General features: G+C 53.1%; 1 protein-coding gene across 2 annotated transcripts in view; it reads right to left on the minus strand.

The window, feature by feature from the left end:
* Nucleotides 1-23026, minus strand: part of PKD1 (polycystin 1, transient receptor potential channel interacting) — a 79763-nt gene that overhangs the window by 18359 nt on the left and 38378 nt on the right. For both annotated transcript variants that reach the window (XM_039559992.1, XM_039559991.1), the window contains exons 7-22: nt 21297-21511; nt 20234-20346; nt 20027-20153; nt 18874-19151; nt 17511-18236; nt 16351-16482; nt 14750-14925; nt 14235-14368; nt 10078-13700; nt 8976-9122; nt 7390-7533; nt 6227-6506; nt 4591-4807; nt 3987-4137; nt 3361-3513; nt 702-846 (exon numbers count right to left, since the gene is read on the minus strand). In XM_039559992.1, the coding sequence (XP_039415926.1) occupies nt 702-846; nt 3361-3513; nt 3987-4137; nt 4591-4807; nt 6227-6506; nt 7390-7533; nt 8976-9122; nt 10078-13700; nt 14235-14368; nt 14750-14925; nt 16351-16482; nt 17511-18236; nt 18874-19151; nt 20027-20153; nt 20234-20346; nt 21297-21511 (6761 nt within the window). The remainder of the gene's footprint in view (nt 1-701; nt 847-3360; nt 3514-3986; nt 4138-4590; nt 4808-6226; nt 6507-7389; nt 7534-8975; nt 9123-10077; nt 13701-14234; nt 14369-14749; nt 14926-16350; nt 16483-17510; nt 18237-18873; nt 19152-20026; nt 20154-20233; nt 20347-21296; nt 21512-23026) is intronic.

Consider the following 23026-nt stretch of genomic DNA (forward strand, 5'->3'; position numbering starts at 1 on the left):
TTCCTCTGCACATGACCTTCCCCACTGGAGTGTTCATAGCCCAGAGCTAAAAGCAAAGCTGTCAGCAGTTCCTGCAGCCTCTCTAATCTACCAGGTTTGGTGAGGAATACTTAATCACAACATGCTTGATTTCCCTCCTGTGTAGTGAAGAGAACCACCGCTCAGGAAGCAGGCAAGGAATGGATAAAACAAATGTATGTTCCTATGCTTTTGCACTATAAAGTGCACAACACTCAGAAAGGAGTGCAGAGGTAACAAGGTGTGCAGAGAAGGAGTCTCTGCTTCCCCCCAGGTCACCCAGGTGGCAATTTCCATGCAGTGTTCCCAGATGCCCCAGTGAGGTTTGACAGCCTCCTTGGACTCCAACCAGGAAGACAAGCATCTGGAAGCCATAGCTGTTACTCATTGTTTACTAAAAAGAGAACCCCTGGAGACTTAGTGAGCTTATTAGGAGTAATAGTGAGTTACATTAACAACTGTCAGATTTAAGCGTCCACAGAGGCAGCTGCCAAAGCCAGGACAACCCTGGGAAAAGCGCAGGGAGAAGAGAGGGCTGGGATGCCACACTCCAAATGGCAGATGCAATTTCCTAAAAATTTGGGCCGAAGCTCAAATGGCAGAGGAGGGAGCCTGAAAGCCCCCCTCGGTGTCCTCTTCCCCTGAGCCAGTCCCCTGTCCCCCACCTAGAGGACAAAGCTCACCTGTGATGTTGAGGATGTTGTCGGCAATGCCAGTTGGTGTCACCGTGCCCTGGGTGGTCTCCCCTTGCAGAATGGTCATCATGGTCTCCAGCTTGTTCAGGGTCCTTGTCAGGCATGATTTGCACACCAGCTCCTTGCTCACCACCTGCAAAGGGACCAGTGTCTGACAGAGCAGGAACACTCCAGGGAAAGCCCAGCTGGCTCAGTCCTGAGGAGACCTTTTCACTCTGGAAGTGCCCCATGCCCTGTCCAGCCCTGGGGAGGGGACAGCAGAGGCTGCCCTGCTCATACTGAGAGTGGCCAGCAAGTTGTTGGGGTTCAGCACGTCCCAAGAGTCCAAGACTCTTCCACCTCCCTCCCAGGACATTCCAAGGTGCCAATGTACAGGCAGGCAGAGGATGCCTGGCAGAGGACGCTTTTGGGTTGGAAAAAGGAATGAAGGGAGAAAATTGTTGCCCAGAAAAGCTGTGGCTGCTCCATCCCTGGAATTGCTCAAGGCCAGGTTGGACAGGGCTTGGAGCAACCTGATCCTTCCAACCCAAGCCATTCCAGGATTCTGATTCTAAATTGATTTCCCTGGTGTTCACTCGTAAGGACCAGGCACATCTCCCCTCTGGGGCCACACACAGAAACCAACCAGGAAGAGCTGGATAGGATTCCTCCATCCACTCCACGACCTCCAGTGGAAGCAGGATTTAGCCCCAATTGAATTCATTTCAGTGTCTAAACACTCCTGAAGGCTGTGGGAGGAATCCTGCCACTCAGGCATGATGGATGTCCCTCCCTCTGCTCCCAGATGTGTCCAAGAAACAGAATGTTCCAGCCATGGCCTGGAGCTTCCTGCGCTCTCGAGGGCTGGATGGGAGGGACTGAGGCAACACATGGAAGCTGTTACAACCCCGTTCCTAGCTCTTATTCATCTTTTTTCTTTTAATCATCATAGGATTCAGCCGTGATTCACCATATGTTTTGGTGAAGAATCAAAACAGCATCTGCAGGTCTTGAATTCCCCCTTTTCTGCTTTATTTGTAAGCTCTGAGAAGCCAGGACAGACTGTGTGAATCGGAGTCAGGAATCAGGTTCTGGGGAGGAACCACCCAAGGGCAGCTCCTACTTACGAAGGAGAACTGACCAAGAAATCTGAGATTCTTTTTTTATCCCTCCAGGAGAAACTAATTCTGATTTTTCCTCTCCCTTTTAGGTAAAATCAAAAATGTATCAGCCCTGATGGCCACTTGTGCAGGAAAGGAATGTGTGAACTCCACTTGTCTCAGCCACTTGGGAAATTCTGGAGTACTATTTTCCTAAGATTTTCATTCCAACCCAGAGCACAAAGTAATCCTGGAATGTCAGCTTTTCCCATGGAATAAAAATTCTATTTCTAGATCTAAGCTTCCACAGCAAGATCAAGTCACGAGGCAGGAGGAGGTGGGAGAGACAGAAACAAACCAGTCCAGCATGTAATGGGATGTGCTGAACCCCAAACCCTGGACAAAGGGGAACAGAAAGAAGGGATTTTTGAGGTTTGCAGGCTCAAAAGCAGGGAAGGGAGCAGATCAGGATTCTGTGGGTGAGATGCAGTGCCTGTCCACCACTGACCTGCCTGCAGGGGAAACACAGCCAGGGCCAAGGTACCCAACCAGTCCGCAAAGCAAAGATTTGGGGAGGGTGGGAGGAGGAGCCAGAGCAGCCTGGCTGAGCACCAAACCCCATGTGCATTATGTAACCGGGCTCTCTTCCCTTCTAAATCCACCAGGCAGCAGCCCCAGCACCGGGAATGGGGGCTGCAAACTGCCAGGAGCACGGTGATTCCAGTGAGCAGCAGAGCAAAGCAGAGAGGGGTTTCTCATCTTGTAGGGCAGAAACAGGGCTGGGAGGAGCATCAGACCTGGGCACTGGCCCCTGGCCCAAGGCAGCTCTACTTGTGTTACTCCTGATGGGAGCCCAGTCTGTGCTCACGGATTCTGTGACTCCCCCAGTGATTTATTCCAATGCTTCTGGAGCCCCTCTGCTCTGGAGCCAGGCTGGGAGAGCTGGGCGTGTCCAGCCTGGAGAAGAGAAGGCTCTGAGGAGACCTTAGACCCTCTTCCAGTGCCTAAAGGGGCTCCAGAAGAGCTGGAGAGGGGCTTTGGACAAGGGCCTGGAGTGCCAGGACAATGGGGAATGGCTTTAAGCTGAAAGAGGGTAGATTAGATTGGATATTGGGAAGAAATTGTTCCCTTTGAGGGTGGGGAGGCCCTGGCACAGGGTGCCCAGAGAAGCTGTGGCTACCCCATCCCTTGGAAGTGCCCAAGGCCAGGTTGGACAGGACTTGGAGCACCCTGGGATAGTGGAAGGTGTCCCTGCCCATGGCAGGGGGTGGCACTGGGTGAGCTTTAAGATCCCTTCCAACCCAAACCATTCCATGATTCTCCAATTCTCCAGCCTGTGAAGGCCTCTCCTGCAGCCTCCACCTGCAGCTGCCAACCAGGACAGGTACCAGAGGAGCAGCACAGAGCTCCCAGGGGCAGAGCTGGCAGCACCCAGGACCTCACCACAGAAACCCTGACGATGCCAGCAAGTGACACCTGTCCCTGCTGTGTGTGGAGAGAGCCAGGCAAGCACAGCAAGGACTGAGGAGCTGCAGCTGGAGGCTCAGAGGTGGTGGCAGGGGACGTACCGTGCACTGCGCCAGGGCGGCCGAGATCTGCTGGATGTCATCCACCGTGTTCACCTTCAGGGAGTTCAGGGTCTCTGTGATGTTGTTGCGAGTCCAGGTCCGGAGCTCAAATTCATGCCCAGCCTCAGGTTCCAGCAGCATGGATCGCTCATACTGGGGGGTGGAAGAAAAAGCAGGAAGAGTGAGGAAGGTAGAGTGAAAAAAACAGAGTGAAGAGCAGTTTCAGAGGCTGCTGAGCTGAGCTGGAGTCACCTGTTCCCTGCACTCCACATCTCCTGCCTCTGCTTCTCCCCAGAGGGATCTAATGAGCTGGTTTTCCAGCAGAACTTCCTCAATTTCACTTCTGTTCTCCAAGCAATTATCTTAACAGCCTGGCACTCAGCAGCCGTCTAGTACCTGGAGTGCAGTCCTTATCCAGCTCAGCAGGGTGCCTGTGCCCAGGGGGAAGCTCATCCCTGCCTGGCTTCCAGGTATGCAGCAACCTCTTCCTGGGCAGGGAAACAGGAATATAGCCCCAAATTCCTGCCCTGCCTATAGAGATTGTTGTACAAAATCTGGCCCAAAAATTCTACTGGCGATTGCAAGGACTTCTGGAGGCCCCTCTTGGGCAGAACAAGCTTCGTTACCTCATTCAAGATGGTGATGAGGGCCAGAGAGTACTCAATGACCTGCTGAGGGTCCCCTTGTTTCACCAATCCCTGGAGCACGCTGTCAGTCTGATTGTAGAGCCAGTGGGAGAGGCTGGGGAACCCCTCGGGGAGGCCAATTTCAATGGAGCTGCAAGGAAAGAGGGATTTGGGTGAAGTGCAGACTGGGCTGGGAGGGAGAGGAGGGGAGGCAGGTGGGTGACCCACAAAAGCACCACTGCTGCTGCCATGGTGCCCCATTTGCATGAGAAACACCAAGGACCTGCAGCCTGACTCCTCACTGGCCCAGCCCTGGGACTCCATGATCCCAGGAGTCTTTTCCCACTTAGCAGTTCCACGACTCTGTGGCAGCAGTAACTCCTGGGAAAACCTCCCCCTCCAGCAATGACCCACAAAGCCTGGAATTCTGTCTGCACTTCTGCTGAGCCTCCCCTCCCCTTCCTGCCAACAGCCTCTTGCAGGAGGCAAACCCTTCACCCAGGATCAGGACAGGGACCCGCTGGCCAAGCCATGAGCCTGGGATTTGGGAGCTGAGGCTGGACACGGTGCCGAGGGAAAGCCCAGCCTGCCAGCAGCATCTTACCGGTTCACAGCCACCACGGTGGCTCCCAGCTGGTCCTGCACCAGCACGGCCACGGACACCTGGAAGCCGCTCTCGTGGAAGCCGGGGGGCAGGAAGGCACCGTGCTCGGCCCGGCTGCCCTTGTACACGCAGAACTCGTGGAAGTGGCCGGGGCGGTGGCGCGAGGCCAGCAGGATGTACACCAGCGGCCCCTCGGCGTCCTCTGTGTCCCGCCAGCCTGCAAGGAAACCCCACAGGGCTCTGACAGGGGCATGGGGAGCTGCAGACACCACCCCAAAGGAGCTGGCACTGCCCCCTCCCACCCCTGGGGTGTCCCATCCCGCTCAGCCCTTCAGCATGGATGGAGTTTGGAGCTGAAGACTGACAAGGGACAAGATGGTCTTTAAAGACCCTTCCAACGCAAACCATTCCAGGATTCTCTGATGGTTCTATGGACCTGCCCTTGCTGCTGTCCCAGCAGGGGTCCCCTGCTCTGGCAGACTGTCCCCACAATGAGGACAGCACAAGGACTCCACCAGGCTGGAGGGGTGTCTTCATTCTCTCTGAATTTTTGTGATGTTTAGGAGTTTCTCCCTGGGTGTTTGGGTTCTGTAACATTTAAAGGGATTATGAAAAATTCATGATCAAAATAACAAGGGGGAATAACTGCTGAGGCTGGGAACAGCACTGACAAAGGCCACAGCATCTGTACAAGTCCTGACATTAGACAGAGGCTCAGCTCTCCGGCAGTTCAGCCTCTCAGGAACAACTGAGCCCAGGACAAAATCTGCACAAAGGTTTCCTTGAAGCTCCCAGGAATTATGGTGACTTTCATGGGAGCTGGGCAGTTGGGAAATTCATTGTGTTCGCCAGTGAGCCCCAGTGAAGGTGCTGGCACTGCCACTGTGTCCTGCCTCTGTCACTTCAGCTTAAAAACAATCACTAAGAGCTGAAATTCCCACCATTCCAAAGAAGAATTGATTCCAGCATTATTCTGGATAGCTCAAAACATACCGAAGTTACAACCACATCACCCTAAACACATTTCTGCTGCTCCCCCAGTTTGGTGCCCAGCCCCCTGGAAGCAGCAAGATTCATCTCCTCCCAGCGTGGCTTCCCGGCACTGTGCACAAAGAGCTCTAATCTCTAACCCTGATCATTTGGGGAAATCTGGTTTCCAGAGGCACTTAGTCCTTGGCCCAAGGCTACGGGACATCAGCCAGGCCACTTTTCCAAAGCTGGGCTCACTGTTGCTGTCTCTGCAGCTGGTTGGGAAGGTGACGGTGGTGGGAACATCCAGCCCACACGGCAGAGACAGCCCCACTGCTTCATCTTTTGATTCTTTCCACATACTGTGACTCAGTTTTGGGCACCATCTTCTTTTTCCTGCACTGAAATACCAGTCCCTTCCACAAGAACTGGTCTGGCCTGGATATCACCATTCACCTACATGAGTTAGGAATTTTTAAACTGCCTGCCTGCCACAGTGAGTTTGAGAGCTCCACAATTTGGGCCCACAAAGCTGCTCATGGTCCAAACCACTGCTGAGCCCAGCCCTGACCAACATTGCCCTGGGGTAGGAGTTTGGGGTGGAGGGAACATCTGTGGGAAGAGCAGCTGGTCATGAGGAGCAGGAGGGGCTGGCAGGTGCTCTCACCTGCACACTCAAAGTGCACCTTTGTCACCAGCGCCCTGAGGGGTCCCTTGGGGGACAGGCGGCAGGACCCCCCCACAGGGGGTTGGTTGGGCAGCAGGTCGATGGAGGCGAAGCCTTCCTCCCCCGTGGTGAGGTCTGTGATGTGCAGAGTGAAGGTGTATCCCTCGCCATCTCTCAGGGCTCCTTGCCTCAGGACCAGGTTCATCCCCGTGTCGCCAGTGGACGTGGTTGTTTTGTCCAGGATGAGGGACTTGTTCTTAAAGCTGTGAGCTGCCCACCTCTGCAGGGATGGACAGGGGAAAGACAGGAGAGGTTTGGTTTGAAGCTGAAGTTATGTCCTTAAAATGTTTTCAGATTGAGTCTTTTATAAAAAGTAACAGATTTCTAGTGGGAGCGTCTGCCAAATTTGCAGTTGATAATTCAGCTTTAGTCTTGTGTGCTACAGCAACAAGAACTGGAACCTTTCCAAAATGTCTGGTGGGAATATTTCCACTGTGAGATCTACTTTAGTTTCTGGGATTACATCACCCTCCGACAGAATATTTCATAATACAGAGTACAAAACACAGGAAATAAATGAAGCACTGGTGGAGTCTCCATGGGATACTGTGTTTTATATGCTTCAAGCTGAACGTGGCCTGGGTGGTTACCGTTAATAGCACAAACCTACGACTGTGATAACAGGAGAAACAGTGAGATAACCAGGAAGAAAATGCCAGGCAAGGACATGCTGGGCTTGCTGGGAGCAACAGGACTTCCAGTTCTGAGACCTGCTTCACTCCACAGGCTGCAATGGAAGCTGGAATTAGAGGAGGGCACAAGAGGAGAGACTGAACCACCTCTGCTTGAGCTGCCAGAATAATGGGCAAAATGCCAACCAGCAGGGAGAAAAACCACTTCACTTTACAGATCTCTTATAGGGAAAAAAAAGTGGCTTTTGTGTGGAAAGGGCTAGCTACTCATGGCTCTGGCTTAGAAATGACCCCACAAGGACTCAGCCAGAACCACCTGCCACTGCTTGTGGCCAGAAATTGCTTCCCCTCCTTGTCTCTACGGCAGTTTATGTCCAGGACTTCATTTCTCTTTCCCTTTCCACCCTGACCCCTCTGCCTGCCCCTTCTCCCAGAGCCCACCAAAGGTGAAGCAAAGCCTTGTGACTTTACCCCAAGCTTGGAGTCGTTGTGACAGTTCTGGCAGGTGCCCTCCAGGTACACGTAGGAGCTCTTGCTGACCTCGTAAACAGACTGAGCCTTGCAGGAAACACACTCCAGGGACACGATAGGGACTCCTCCCCTCTTGATGAATACCTGGGAAGGCAAGAGGCTCCATCAAGAAGGTCTGACACCAAAACACAGACAACAGCCAAGGACACACCCCAGCACCTGGTGCTGCAAGGAGGAATTGCTCTGCACCAGCCTAGTCTGTGCTAAGAAACAGCAGGAAGGGATTCCCAATGGATTTTGGGTCAGATTTAAGCTGCATCTCTGCTCTTACACTGCCCAGTTCTGTCACTGGTTTGCAAGAGCCACCCAACGCCAAACCGGGCTGACCTAGGTCATTCTGGATTTATTTATTTACACTTTTTAACAACATAAATGACTTCTGAAATGTCCCTCTGGTCCCTGGTGCTGAATTCCCAGCAAACCCTGCTTGTGCTGCCAGATGGGGATGGAAGAACCACCTTTTCCAGGGAGCAGCACATTGTTCCAGGCTTTCAGCTGGAATCAAACTGCACATCTCCAGACATCCACCACACCTTCCTGGCAGAGTACTCGCAGAGCTCTAGAGGCACCAGCGGCTCAGACACAACAGCACTTGAACTCTGACCCCTGTGCTCTGTCTAAATTCCTTTAATCCCTGAAGAAATGGGCTTGTCCAGCACTGGACTGAGCCCTCTGCCTTGGCATAATGAGTGTTATGAATTCAAAGACAGTAATGAAGACATTGTTTAACATGGCAGACTCTTAAAAGGGGACAAATATCCCCCAGCACTGCGCCGGAGTGCGCTGGAGCTCCCTTCATTCCGCCAGTATTTGCAGATTTCCTGCGACACTGGAAGCATTGTTTTGCGCTCCTGCATGGAAACCAGATATTACGGAATGTCCTTGAAAGACTATCAATTTCATTTTTTTTCTTTTCATCCTGCAGCTCTGGTTTCAAAACCAGGCTGTAAGAGTTTCCACTTCCACACTGCGTCCATCTCCAATTGCCAAGCGCACCACAATGGATGTTCCTGACATAAACTGTGCGGGTGCGCTCAGCGTGGGGATTCGTGGGACATAAACAACGTGCACTAAAAAAATCCTCCCTTAAAAAACCTTCCAAGGTGAGAAGAGAGGAACTGTTGACAGTAACATTAAGCACTGGCTCTTAGGAAGCTCTCTGGGTAAAATGAGGGAAGAGCCTGTGGCACGTGAAGAGCTGGGACTGCAGAAGAGCGGGAAAGGAAGTGTCCTTTCTCCTATAGAAACTTCCTTGGGAAAAGGGACTAATTTTTCCCTGTGATGGTGGGGAGGCCCTGGCACAGGCTGCCCAGAGAAGCTGTGGCTGCCCCTGGATCCCTGGGAGTGTCCAAGGCCAGGCTGGACAGGGCTTGGAGCAACGTGGGATAGTGGAAGGTGTCCTTGCCCAAGGCATGGGTGGAACTGGATGATCTTTAAGGTCCCTTCCAACCCAACCATCCCATGACTCTGTGCCTTAGAGGTGGCTGTGCCAAGGAGAGAAGGTGACAGCTGTGTGTGGTACGCACGGTTTGGTTGGTGGCCTCGGGACTCATCCCCTCCTTCCTGATGGTGAGGTCGAACGTGTACTCCACATCTGCTTCTAATAGAGCTTTGGATATTGTGACAATTCCTTCCTTGGCACTGAAATTCAGAGAGCACCCTGCAGCCGAGCTCTGCTTGCAAGGAGAAAAGAACTTTCAAACCCTCCTTGGTACGGGTGCACATCGGGTTAGTCCACAGCCAAAACATTCAGGTCCACACAGAGTCACTGCCACAGACCTTGCTGTGCAGTGCCACCACTGGGGTGGGGAAAACAGGGCATGTGTGGACACACATTATCCTACTCTTCAGGTTAGTAAACAGTAGCTGGAATACTCCTATATTTCATCTGAGTTTCAAATTTGTAGTTTACAGCAATTAATTCTTCATTAAATACCTTATAAACATTGCCAAGCAACACAAAAAGCTCATGTTAAACCAACAGGTCCAATCCCCATACACTTCACATTTGCTATTTTGAGACAAAGCTAGAAAACATGACATTGTACAAAGAAAAGAGTTCCTCATTCAATCAAAAATGGTCCTATCAAATCCCATCAGGATTTGCCAGGAGTTCTCCCTTGCTCTTCCATCAGTGCAGGGTCAGACCACGTCAGCACATGAGGACAGTGACCTGCTTGTGACCACAAGCTGTGGTCACTTGACCTCTCCGAAGTCTAACTTTGTCCCATGATGGCATTAGAGACATTTAACTGTTAATGGGAGAGGGACCAGAGCCCTGAGCTCCCAGACTGCATCAGCAGCTCCTTAACTCCCTCAGCGCATGGAAACAGCAGCACTGACACTGGGAACCAGAGGCCAAATGCCAGGGAAGCAGCAATGCCAATGCCTCCACTTCCAGAGCCAGCCCTTCTGCCTTGCCCAGGGACACTGCACTGCACCACTCCTCACACCAATTTCTGTATCATCATCCCAAGCTGGGAACTCAACCTTTGCAACCCTCCTTCTAGAGCAGCTCTGTTAAAGATGCTCACAAAAGCTTCTCTCGACATCACTTCACCCCAGACAGGTTTGTGGTGGAGCTGGAGCTCCAAAATGGTCACTCTGGCTGTGCAACGCTGCTCTTACCTTGGAGGAGGATGTGCAGGACCACTCGTATAACAACGGGGTCTGCTCCCCGTCATCCAAGTTTGGGTCATAGGATTTCTCCCCATCCAAGATTAAGTCCTGAGTGTTGGACCATACACGGTATGACCCCCCGTCAATGATTGGGACCAGCTTACTCGGGATCACAGTCACATTGGCAAAGATGCTTTTGGACAGCGGGGTGTCTCCAAAGGAGACAATAAACATGAAGCAATAGTTCCCAACTTCCAGGCCAAGCTTCGGGATAACCAGCTGGGGCCTGTTCACGTCGACATTCGGCAGCCGGATCCTGCTAGAGTCATCCAAGTTCATGCAGCTGGGTGCTCGGTAGATCTCCCACAGGTGCTCTGTCTGGTACTTGATGCACCCTCGGAGGTCAATCTGTGCCTCCAGATAGTTCCTCTGGGATCTCTTCATAACCACCTGCGGTGGCAGGGCCAACTCCACCTCAGGCTCCTCACACTCCAGGACTTTGACGGTGACCGTGAGCTGGGCTATGAAGAAGCTGATGAGATTGGTGGCATTCACCTCCACCAGGTAATCCCCGGGGCTCAGGTAAGAATAGTTGGCCACTGCAACCCTGGTGGTTTGAGTGGAAGAGCCATCCCCAAAGCTCCACAAGAACTCAACGCTCCTGCTGCTGGGCACCACTGTGGCTTCAAACAGGGCCGTCCTGTTGACAAAGGCATTGGTGGCACTGAGGGACACCTGGACTATGGGGTCTTGCACCTGGATGGTTCTGGTGATGTTGATCCTTCCCAAGTCATTGAAGGCAATGAGGTGGATCTCCAGCAGCCCTGCAGCTTCTGGAGTGTAGGAAACGCTCTCTCCTGATGCAGCAACCACGGACCGGCCTCGTTCTTTCCACAGGCAGAACTGCCAGGAGAAGGACACGCGGGAGCCGCTCCCCACGCGGGCACTGAAGCTCTTCTCCGTGCCCGTGGGAATGCCCTCCTCGCAGCAGTTCAGGAGCCTAATGTCCTGGATGGGCTCCAGGACAGAGATGAGCACCTGGGCGTGGGCAATGCTGATCTGGTTCTGCACAGTCACAGTCACCAGATAATCACCGCTCTTGGTGAACTCATGGGTGTACCTGGAGCTGTTGAGCACCACGGAGTAGTCCCCACTAATGCTCACCAGGTAACTCACAGAGGTACCTGACAGCATCCTGATCTCAAACGTGACCTGTTCCCCTGGCTCCAACACCTTCTTGCTGGCGACGACTTCCAGACCTTGAATCCTGTCCAGCACCGAGATGTTCCTGCTGGCCAGAGCCCAGCTTATGTCGTTGGATGCGTTCAGATGGACCGTGTACAACCCTGCTGTAGGGAATGTGACTGCCACGGACTGGCCACTCAATGTGCCATTTGGCACCTCCCACAGCCACGTCACTTCAGTCCCCCTCTGCAGCTCCCCCTCAAAGACCACTGTGGAGCCTGAGGAGACATACCTACAGTCCAGCTCTGCTGTCCCTATACTCAGCCCCTCGATGACCTCCTCCACACAGACAGAAACTGTGCCATTGGTTGAATTCAGCTTGTTTTCTGCTCCAACGATGACCTCAATCATTCCAGGGCTTTGGAAGGAGTGTATAATAAAGGGTTCAGAGGTGACAGGAGAGGAGCCGTCCTCCAGGTACCACACGTACGTGATGCCAGTGCCACTGGTTATGGTGGTACTTATGTTCACAGAGGCATTAATAGCAGCTGGGTTGGGGAAGGCGAAGGGCTTTAGGACACCAAGGCTTTCAATGAACTCCAGTGTCCTGTTAGCAGTGGCACAGCCCAGCATGTTGGTGGCCTTCAGGTAGACAGTGTAGTTCCCAGCTTCCAGGATGCTCAAGGGGAAGGTTTTCCCAGTGAAGGTCTGCACAGCATTGCCATCCCGTTGGACCACCCAGCTGTAGGAGATGTTTGTGCCCTCTCTCACCACGGCCTGCAAATGGAGTGTTTTGTTAGTTGGGAAATACATGTCCTCCACCAGGTCACTGCTGGCCACCTGCAGGCCCTCAATCTGCTCCAGGACGTAGACGTAGATGCTGTCCTGCAGCGAGCTGATCTTGTTCTCTGCCGTCACAATGACGTTGAATGTGCCCACGGAGCGGAAGGTGTAGGAAATGGTGGAGGAGCCTTGGATAGGAGTGCAGCGATCGCAGAGGATCCACGAGTAGCGGATGGCTGTGCCAGCCACCAGCGTGGCTACAAAGCTCACGGAGCCATTCAATGGCACCACTGTCCTGCTGGCATTGACGGTCAGGCCAAAGAGACGCCGTTTCACGGTGATGTCGATGGCAGTCTCGTTGGAGCTCACATCGTTCTGCCCCATCACTGTAACGCTGTAGTGGCCTGTGCTGTTGTAGGAGTGGGTGGCCACTTGCCCAGGCTGGACAGTGCCATCCCCAAAGTCCCAGCAGTAACTCACTTTGGTTCCATTCATGCTGGCAGAGAACAGGTAGATCTGGTTCACCTCCAGAACATCTGTCCCGTTATATTCAATCTTTGCAACCCCAACTGGCTCCTGGACCTCCACAAATGCCGTGTCATTGTTGAAAGAGACATTGTTGGAGACGGTCACCGTGACCAGGAAGACCCCTGTGTTCTTGTAGGTGTAGGTCACTTCAGTCCCACTTGACCTGGTGGATTCGTTGTTGCCGAAATTCCAGCGGTAGCGGTACTGGTAGGGAGGCACGGCACTGACCTGGAAGGTGGTCTCTTCCCCAAGCCTCACGAAGTGCTTGGAAGGCAGGAGGGTGACATTGAGGATCTCCGGCTCCACACAGACACTGGTGAAATAGTGAGCCTTGTTAAAGCTGCTGGAGAGGGTCAGGGACAGCGGGAACGTCCCGCTCCGGGTGAAGTTGTGCATCACCACAGGGTCCCCACTGACTGTGACATTGGACGAGCCATCTCCAAAAGTCCAGTCAAAGACGTACTCCTCAGGATTCCCTGTCACATAGGCAGTGAGCTGCACATCCGGGTGCTCCAGGATGCAAGAAGTGGGCTCTATTCTGAGTACTTCCAGGACAAATATCCGGACAGGAACCACCTGGGAGACAGAGTTCACAGGATTCACAGCTGTCACGTTCACGGTGCAGTTGATGTCCTTTATGTACATGTGTTCCACCACTGGCACCTGACTCCTCAGCACTGTCCCGTCCCCCATGTCAAATGTCCAGGTGATGCTGTCCCCAGTCTGAACAGAAGCGTTAATGGTGACGGCTGCTCCCAGCTCTGTGGCCTCGTCCGCAGAAACGCGGAGCCCCGTTATCTCCTCAAACACCTGGTAGCACTCCACGGTCTCCACGCTGCTCACGGTGTTGTTGGCTGTCACGGTGACGTTGTACACCCCTCTGCGGGGGTAGCTGTAGGTCACGGTGGGCTGGATCTCCGTGAGCAGGGAGGACCCGTCCCCGAAGTCCCACGTGTACACGACGCCATACGGGGACGGCAGAGGAGTGGCTCGGAAGGTGACCAGCCGGCCCACAACCAAAACATCCTCCTCTGCCTCCACCTTCACATCGATCAGGTAACTGTGGACGTGAACTGGGCTCAGGTGGGTGAGGTTCTCGTACTGGTTGGACACAACAACCATCAGGGCATATTCTCCTGCATTGGGAGAGAGCAGAACAAGGGCAGTGTGAGGACATGCCTGTCAACAGCTTCTCAGTGCTGTGGAGGGTGTGACAGGGCTGCAGGGGACACTCTGCTCCTGTGCTGTGCACACCCTGGGCTGCCCTGCTCTAGCCCAGGACCAGCAGGAATTACAGCAGGTCATGTGTGTGGGGATCAAACACCAAGAAAGGAGCCAGTCCAACAGGCAGAGAGAAAAGATTTTCTTTCTGCTCACCCACAGAACAGACCCTCCCTGCTGCCCACCCCTCCCACCGGCCCGGTGCTTGCCTGCCCCTCCCTCATCCTTCTGCTGAGACTGCCCAAAAAGGGGCTGTGTGTGGTGGACCTGCTTCTTACAGAGTGGCCAAACTTCCCCGGGAAATGGAGTTATAGAGGATGGCAACTGCTGTTTGCTCAGGAACGAGGCAATGACTTCCAAGCTCTGGTTTTATTGGAAGGTGCCTCGTACACCCCTCACACCAAAAATGCCTGAGCCCCTTCTTCCCCAAAGAACTTTGTTGAGCATACCTGGGTCTTGGTAGATGTGTGAAACGTTGTGCTCAATGACAACCTCATGGACATTGGGATCAGGAACAAGGAAAGACTTGTTGTAGGGAGGTTTGAACAGATATGTCTCCTGGACACCATCTCCAAAATCCCACCTGGAGAAACAGGCAAACCATGTTACACTGCACAACAGGAGAATCATGGAAATCCCAGAGGAACCCTTTCAGGTCAGGGCTGGGTTTTCAAAAAAAAACATAGGAAGCAGAATGTGAAGTATCAAAGCAGTAGCTGTGCTGAGAGGAGCACAGCACTGGGAAGAAGAGGAAGAACCCAAATTAAAGCAGTGTTGTAACACTTTAAAAGAAAAGGATTTCAGCCTGAATGACAGATATGTGACTAGCCCCCACTCACAGGGATTTCACACTAACTAAAGAGCAGCTGAGATGGATCAGCTGGCCCTGGGAAGAGAAACAGTGCAGGAAAGGTAAGATGTGCACAGAAAGATCTTAAGTTTGGGCAAGCAGCAAAGGACTCACAGGAACAGAGCCTCCACAGCCGAGTCCACGTGAACCCTGGCGCTGAGCTCCACGCTGCTGTTCTGGGGCAGCACTGGCAGGATGCCCACCACGCTCAGGTTCTTCATCCTGTTCATCATCTCCACCGTCACGTTGTAGTTGACTGTGAAGTTGCTGACGTGGTTGGAGGCGGTGAGCTGGGAAGGACAGTGGGACAAAGAATGGGTTTGGGACCCGTTGTGGGGATCACCCTCTGAGTGGGGCTTTTCTGGACTGAAGAAGCACCACCAGGTAGGTAAGCAGGTCAGGGCAGAGAGAGTGGCCACATCTTCACCACTACAGCCAGTCCAAGGAAGGACTGGTGCTACAGCAAGAGGACGAGGAGAGGAGTTTCTCATCCTGAGGCTCCTCTGGCTCTGAACTTGCCAGCTGCCCCTTTGCCTGCTCCAATGTGCCCTGCAGCTCCAGCTGCTGAGCACAGGCACCTGCTGCCCCAACGGGACAAGAGCCATCCAATTTCCTCAGGACGGTGGCAGAAAAGTGGCTTCAAGCACAGCGGGGATGGGAGAGGCTCATAAAACCAAGCACACGAAGTGCAGCTCCAGGATCCCAGTGTGGTGGGCACAGAGAGGGAGAACAAGGCTGGGCAGACGAGGGAAAGGGACACAAGGGACTGAAGAGACATGACAGAAGTAGAGCAGAGCCCTCAAGATCTTCTAGGCATGTAACACTGACAAAGCATCTTCCCCTTCTCACCTGCAGGAGAGCTGAGCTGCTGGCAGAGGGATCCTTCAAACCCACTGGAACAGACCTCCCACCCCAGCAGGTAAGAGAAGCTCGTGTCTAGGCTTCTGTGGATCTGCTGCACCAAACCCAGAGCCCCCCAGGCTAATGGCACCTTGGCAGCTCTGTAAGTGAAAGCAGCCCAGGCCCTCAGCACAGTGCTTCACCCAGCAAATTAGTGCTGCACCAAGCAAATTAGTGCGAGCGTGGCCTAGGGGCTGGGCTGGTGTCTGCTCAGGAAGCCGAGTCACCCTGAGAGCAGATCCAGCACCTTGGACCAGAGCAAACTCTGCAGGGCATGACACACAAAGATATTCTGGCCAGAGATATTCCTGGTCCACAAGAGACACCTCCCTTGGCCCAGACTCCGCTCCATCCTTCTGGGGTCATGGCAAAACCCAGCATTCCAGTCTGCATCAGGAGAAAGAGAACAGGACAGAGAACACAGGAGCTCGTGGGAGAAGCTTTGTCCTGCCTATGGAAGTCTTATGATGCATCCTGCCTCTTCCAGGTTCTGAATCCAGATCTCCTGTCTGCCAGGGCAGGGGCTCCCTGCTAATTCCAGCTAGGGAGGAGGAGGAAACACAGACACTCCATGAACAGAAAGGGGAACTTGGAGAAAAGAGAAGAGAGCAAAGAGGAGGAACACAGCGAAGTAATGTAAGAGTGGAAGAAACTATTTGCATTTGCAAGAGCAGCTCAGTGAGAAATAGCAGACGAGCACAGTGAAAACCTCAACTCAACTCTGCCTTCTCTCCCTGCTGCCTTTCCTGAGGAGTTTGTGGGATGAGATGGAAACCCAGGGGTGAAATGGTATCATGGGAAAGGCCTTGGCTTACCGAAAGCTTGTACACAGCTGGGCTTTGGTAGATAACGTTGAAGACAACATTGTAAAAAGTGAAAGATGGCTTATCATCTACTGTCCATCGGAAAGTCACATCTGACCCAGCCTCCATCACAGGGATGTAGCTCTGAAAGGCACGAGAACATTTCACACTAGTGCAAGAGAAAAGCATTCCCAGCACTTCCCAGGAGATCTCCAGTTAAACTGGAGAGGAAGCAGAGCCAGACTGGGAGGCCCCCACACCTGCAGTGCCCTCAGAGCATGGCAGAGAGGTGACAGATCATCTGTGGCTCTGCTGCTGATGGAGAAATGCAGACCCTGACTTCATAAATCCCCAGCAGAGCTGGGAGCAGACCCCACACTCCCTGCTCCCACAGCCCAGCACTCCGCTCCTGTGATCAGGTCTCTCTTGCTAACTAAAAAACCTTCTGAAATCTCTGCAGAAACAGCCTGGCTTTAGCTACACCTGTAAGCTGAGCCTCTGACCCTCGTCCAGGGATGGTGCCTGACCCAAAGGCTGAAGGGGTTGGACAGGGCAGGTCCCTCACTCCAGCAGTGCCTCCTGAGCAGCCTGTGGCAGCAGGAAGGGTGAGACTGAGAGGTGCAGGCACAGGATCTGCCAGAAGCAGCCAGAGCTTGTACAGAGCATTTGGGGCAGTTACTGAGCAGCTTCCCAGGGCTGTAGCTCTGGGGATGGGGGACTGGAGAAAACAAGACTGCAAACACCAGAGGAACTCGAAGACTTGGAGGGGCGAAACATTTTTACAGCTTCATCCAGCTGATGTAAGGATTTAGCAGAGCAAATCTAAACACCTCAAGGACCGACTACCTCAACAAGGCAAAACAAGGTAAATACTGGCCTTTCCTAACACCCCTGGTGTCCCGGGAAACTGGACAGACAGTATTCTCTTGCAGGAGGCACTGTCTTACCTCGGGGGGTCCAAGGGGATGTGCAGCTGAGCTGCCTTCCTGCTGGAGAGCAGCAGCGCTGGTGCCACATGCTGTGTCTGCAGCAGTGCGGGCAGCACGGCCTGGCAGCTTAGCAGCAAGCAGTGCTCCCCTACCCCACCACCCCCGAGCCAAACACACCCCTGACAGCTACAGGCGAGGGCTAAACCCACGAGGGATAGGTTCAGAGCAGCAGCCAACACTCACCACCCGTGTGTTCACCAGCACTCTGCTCTCGGGGTCGGGGGTGGCCCTCAGCCCGCGGATGGGCTCCTCCACCTTCACCGTGACCGTGATGTTCTGGGAGCTCACCGCGTTCTCCGCAACGAGCACGTGGGTGCTGATGCCCTCCCCGAGGCCACCCAGCTGCACCACAGCAAACCAGGTGTCGTTGGTCTCCCTGGCACACAGCAGGGCCACGGCCGCCGGACAGGTCGCCACGAAGGGCACAGTGCGGTTGTCCCCCAGCCAGCTGGCAGTGGCGTTGACCCCCGAGGACAGCTTGACCACGAGCGTGGTGTGGTTGGTGGGCAGGTACACCCTGGAGCCCTGGGGGGCGGGGTGGATGACGCGCAGGCCGGACACCCGGGAGGCCACCCGGAAGCTGCAGGAGAGGTTGGCACTGAAGACCCCGTTGTCCACGCTGGCTCGGACCGTGTAGTGACCGGGGTGCTCCAGCCCTGCGTTGTGGGGGCTGAGCACTGGCACCAGCTGCTCCTCGGCGTAGCGCACCCAGACAGAGCACACGGTGCTGTTTGTCCTGGGGGGATCCACGGAGCCGTCGGACGGGCCCGGTGCCCACTCGGAGGAGTTCCTTCTGTACACGGAGGTGGCACTGGGGTGGCACTGGAGGAACGACCCCGAGCTTGCATTGTGCTGGATACTGAAAACATCCCCAGCCCTGACAAAGATGTTTTCTTTTCTGAATGTGACCTGCAGAGAGAGGAGACATTCTTGGATTAATGCCTCACGTTAAGAGCATTCACCCCCAACTTCTGCCCAGGCAAAATGCTGGATTTCCTGCCAGGTGGGAACCAACAGAAATGGTGCAGATCCCAACACAGCACGGGGAGACCTTTCAGCACTCCACCCTCCTTGGCCTCTCTGAATCAAATGTGCCAACACAGAAATCAGCTTTATGCTCCATCTCCACTGTGTTAATGCCACAGGAACAGCCCATGGAATCTGCACAGCCTTTTCATGGAATCATGGAATGGTCTGGGTGGGAAAGGAGCTTAAAGCCCATCATGTTCCATCCCTGGCCATGGGCAGAAACACCTTCCACTATCCCAGGTTGCTCTAAGCCCTGCCCAACCTGGCCTTGGACACTTCCAGGGATCCAGGGGCAGCCACAGCTTCTCTGGGCAACCTGTGCCAACTGCTTTTGACCCTTCTGACCAACTGTGCTTGGCACAGGGGACTACAGGGAAACCATGGCCCATGTGACACTGGGCACATTCCGGTGGACTTCAGTGGCTCCATCTGCCAAAGGGGAACAACCCAAACTTACCCAAAGCCCTCAGGAGAAAACTGCCCCACATACTCACTGGTTACAGCAGTAAACACTGACCTGATACTGGGAAGAGGGGCCAGCTGGTACTGTAAAGAGGAATTCCTTGAGGAGTTCATAGCTGGGCTGGCTGTCGTTGGGCTGCAGGGACCCAGGGGCAGGGCTGCTGCCAAAGGAACTGTTAGCACACTCAGTCCCATTGCAGCAGTTGTTGTGGGATGAGCACAAATTCGTCAAAGGACACCACTGGAAACCAGGAGGACATTCCAGCAGGGTCCAGTTCCCGTCATCCTGAGCGCTGGGGAATGGTTCTGTAGCATTGTTTTCCTCCTGGTAGTCTGGAAGTAGTGAAAGAGAAATCAGTGATCACCACTCTGATGAGTTACACTACTAATGCACTTCTTTGCTCCAAATTCACCATTTTTTCCACTTCGATGATGGCTCCATTCTTAGTAAAAGCTGCAACTGCAGCACATCCTGGTGCTATGTAAGGGTCCAGTTTTACTGCAAAAATCCACCAAGATCATTAAAGCCAAAGCTGTCTCTTTTCCAGTGAGAACGTACCAATTTGCACTCTGAAAGGATCTGTGCTCCAGCAAAAGCAAGTCCAAGTGAAAGCAAGAGCTGGCCTTGACATTGAAAACACATTAAGCAACTTTTCTGAAGTTAATGTTTCCATGTCAAAGTATCAGCTTGTCAGTGTCAAAAAAGATCCTTTTGTAACCAGCCAACCCTACAGCTACAACAAACATTCTGCTGCAGAATTAATTGTTGCCAAAACTGTGACTGTTGGGCTGTTGTACAAGGAGTAAATGGCTTTTTAGATTATCTCATCCATCAAGAAGAATGGGCTCAGGAAAATGTTCTTCCTTGTTAACCCGTGGGGCCAGATGGACCAGAACACATTCCCATTTGACATGAGTTTTCACAAAGTAAAAAGTACAGCTCAGAAGATTAATGAGCTTCTACACATGGTCCTTACACTCACATTCTCCTCATGCATTTAGAGACATTTCTCCCTCTATTATTTTCTCCAGGATAACCACTTCTCCAAGACTTTCCAACCCTACTTGTTGATCCTGCACTTTAATCTCAAAAAAAAGAACCAAATCTCTGAGTGCTTAAGGTCAGAGGACCAGAGGGGCCACAAGGCCAGACCCAGTTTGATGGTGTCACCTCCAACAATCCCACAAGTGTCGAGGAGAAGCCTCACCTTCCCCATCCATCGGTCTGTGCAGCCGGAACCTCACTTGGACAGGCTGGTGCAGCTCCTGTGTCACAAACTCCAGGGCAGTGAGAAATCCCTGGTGCCTGAACACCAGCTCCGGGAACTCCAGCACCTGCAGAACATGCACAGCTCTCACCTGCCCATGTCCCCAGGGATCCCTGGGCAGCAGCAGGATGAGAAAAACCCTCTCACCTCCTCAGCCTGCCATGGAGCTGCCGGCACAGCTTCACTCACGTTCCTCACGGCCTCGTGTGTGGCGAACACAGCGTCTCCCTCAAAGAAGTTTTCGGCATTTAGGAGAACTCCTGTTTACAAAGGAAATATTTGAACAAAGCCCATGAGACTCAGCAAGGCCTGAGGCCATTCCCTCCACCCTGTGAAGCTGCAGCAGGGCTTGGACCGCTCAGGAGTCTGTCCAGCTGTACTGGAGGAGCAGCTCTATAATCCTGTACCTTCCTTCTTCTTATAGGTGTCTTGATTTCTTTCTCATCCAGCACAAATAACATTTTCATTTGCAATGTTCAGCAATTTTGACTTCTAGGAACTGTGCAAGTAATTCTCCCTTCCAACAACTAATGATTTGCTTGGAATTTCTGAGCACGAGGAATTTCTGAGCATTCCTCATCCTCCCTGTGCCCCTGGACTTTGTGGGAAATGTGGCCGTGACCAGCTGGTTTCCAGCAGTGGCAAACACTTGTGGCTCTCTGGGGACTGGGCTGCTGCCCCCCTGACCAGGCCAGTGGCCTCTCTGGCCATGGATTTTCCTTCTTCCCTAAATCTTCTGCCCCGTTTCACGTCCATTCTACTTCTTTTTCTTACTCCCTACACCGGTGTAGAAGGTTTGGGAAGCTGCATACCCATAAACCCGGAGAGCACACACCACATCACACCTCACCTCATCATCTTTTGAGCCACCCCAGCATCTCCCAGATGACACAATGAAGGACACTGGGCCACCAAGGCAGCACCATGGCCTCAGATCCTGGCAGCAGCCAAGACTGCTCAAATAAGAGGGAAAAGCTATTTCCAGTGCTTTGCCTTAGACCTTTGCTCCTCTCTCTCCTTCTGATGGCAAAGACTGGAATAAACCAAACTCTTCCTTTTGGGCTAAAGTTGGCTTTCTGGAAGTTGGGTTTGGGAATACTGTTGCAAGTCACACTTGTTTTTTGGCGATGGCCTGGATGAGCCTCTCCGTGCAGTGCCAGTGAGGGGACACCAGCCCACCCTCGGTGCCAGCAGGGCAAGCAGAGCCCACCTTGTGGCTTGTACTCGCAGACGTAGCTGTGCTTGGCCATGCACAGGTCCGTGTTGCACTGGCCCGTCGGGCCCATCCGCACGCAGTGGTCAGCGTTGGAGGGATGGGGTTCTCCTGGCAGCCAGTTCTGACAGCTCTCCAGATTAAATCCTTCCCCTCTCTGCTGCGCTCCAGAGCTTGCAAAATCATTGAATCCAATCCAGACATCGAGGCTCCTGCAAAAAAAAAAAAAAAAAAAAAAGAGGGGGGAGGGGGGATTTCAGGAAATCACGAGTATTAGAAAGAGCTGGGACAGCTGCCATCTATGGTTCTCTCTAAAAATAATAACAACAGCTCCATCGGGGTGTCATGGGCTGCATTTCATGAAGTCTTTTAATTATTAAGGAGTTTCAGTATCCACTCTACCACCAGAATCTCAGGAACAGTCCCTCCACAGCACAGCACCGCTCTGCACCAGCCTTCCCACCTCTGTCCCAAGATCCTGGTGAGGGTGGGGAGGCCCTGGAACAGGGTGCCCAGAGAAGCTGTGGCCACCCCATCCCTGAGAGTGTCCAAGGCCAGGTTAGATGGGGCTTGGAGCAACCTGGAAGAGTGAGTGGAAGGTGTCCCTACCCATGGAAAGGGGTGGAACTGGATGAGCTTTAAGATCCCTCCCAGGCCAAACCATTCCATGATTCTGTGACCAGCAGGTTGACTTGAGCCTTACCCCACTCTGAGCAGAGTACTCTGTTACCATGAGCTGCCCACACTGCAGCTGAAATAACCCTCCCAGATTCTGCCAAGCCTGTTTTGAGTCATGACCCAAGAAAAATGATCTGGTCACACAGAACTGTCTGGTAAAGCTGAATCCCTTAGAAAACATGTGCTTTTTCTGTGCAGACCTGTGGGATTTACCGCCAGTCAGTGCTCCACTGCAGGTGGGACCGGCACCAGTGCAGGATCAAAGCTCAACAGTGCCAGGTCTGGGAGCTCCTGCTCTCCTGGATGCAGCTCCTGGAGCTGATCAGCTCCTCGGCCACCATGGAAAGGCAGCAGCCAGAGGGGACAAGCAGAGGCTGAAGCACTGCAGGCAGCTGAACCCCCCACACACAAGAAACTGCCAGGCTCCTTTTAGGAGATAGAATGTCCCTGCCCCATTTGGAAACTGGCTGAATCCCTGCAGAGATCCTGGTGGAAAGTGCTGAGAAGTCTCACAGTTCTGGAGAACTCTTTCTAATCGCACCCAGCAGAATGGGAGGCGTTTGTTCCATATTAACTTCTATTAACTTCTCTGTATTAACATCCTGCACCCTTCCAAGCTCTCAGCTCCTTCTCTACGCTCCCTCCTGCAGGTGGAAATCAATCCTGCCACGCCCTTGCCTGCCCCAGCGTGCTCCCAGGGTGGTACCACGGCTCTGCAAAGCGGACTGGGGAGATAACTGGTGATAAGTGGTGCCTCTCCACCCCCAGGCTCACGCCAGATGAAATGATTCATGAGGTCATGCTGAAAAATGATGACAAAAATAACTTGTTCCGTGAATCAGTAGTTTTCACTGCAAATGAGATTAAAAAATAAATAAGGGCTGTGTTCTGCTCCTGAACCACTGGCAGGGAATAAGGGAGAGCAGGGTAGGAAACTGCCTGCCTGCTGCCATCAGGAAAACTCAGTGGAGATTTTCCTTTTCTAATTCCAGCTATGATCTAACTGCAAGTCATCAGAAAAAAAAAAATGTAAGAAAGGAAGGAATAGC

Source organism: Corvus cornix, chromosome 14 (genome assembly GCF_000738735.6).
Source record: "Corvus cornix cornix isolate S_Up_H32 chromosome 14, ASM73873v5, whole genome shotgun sequence".
NCBI lineage: Eukaryota > Metazoa > Chordata > Aves > Passeriformes > Corvidae > Corvus > Corvus cornix.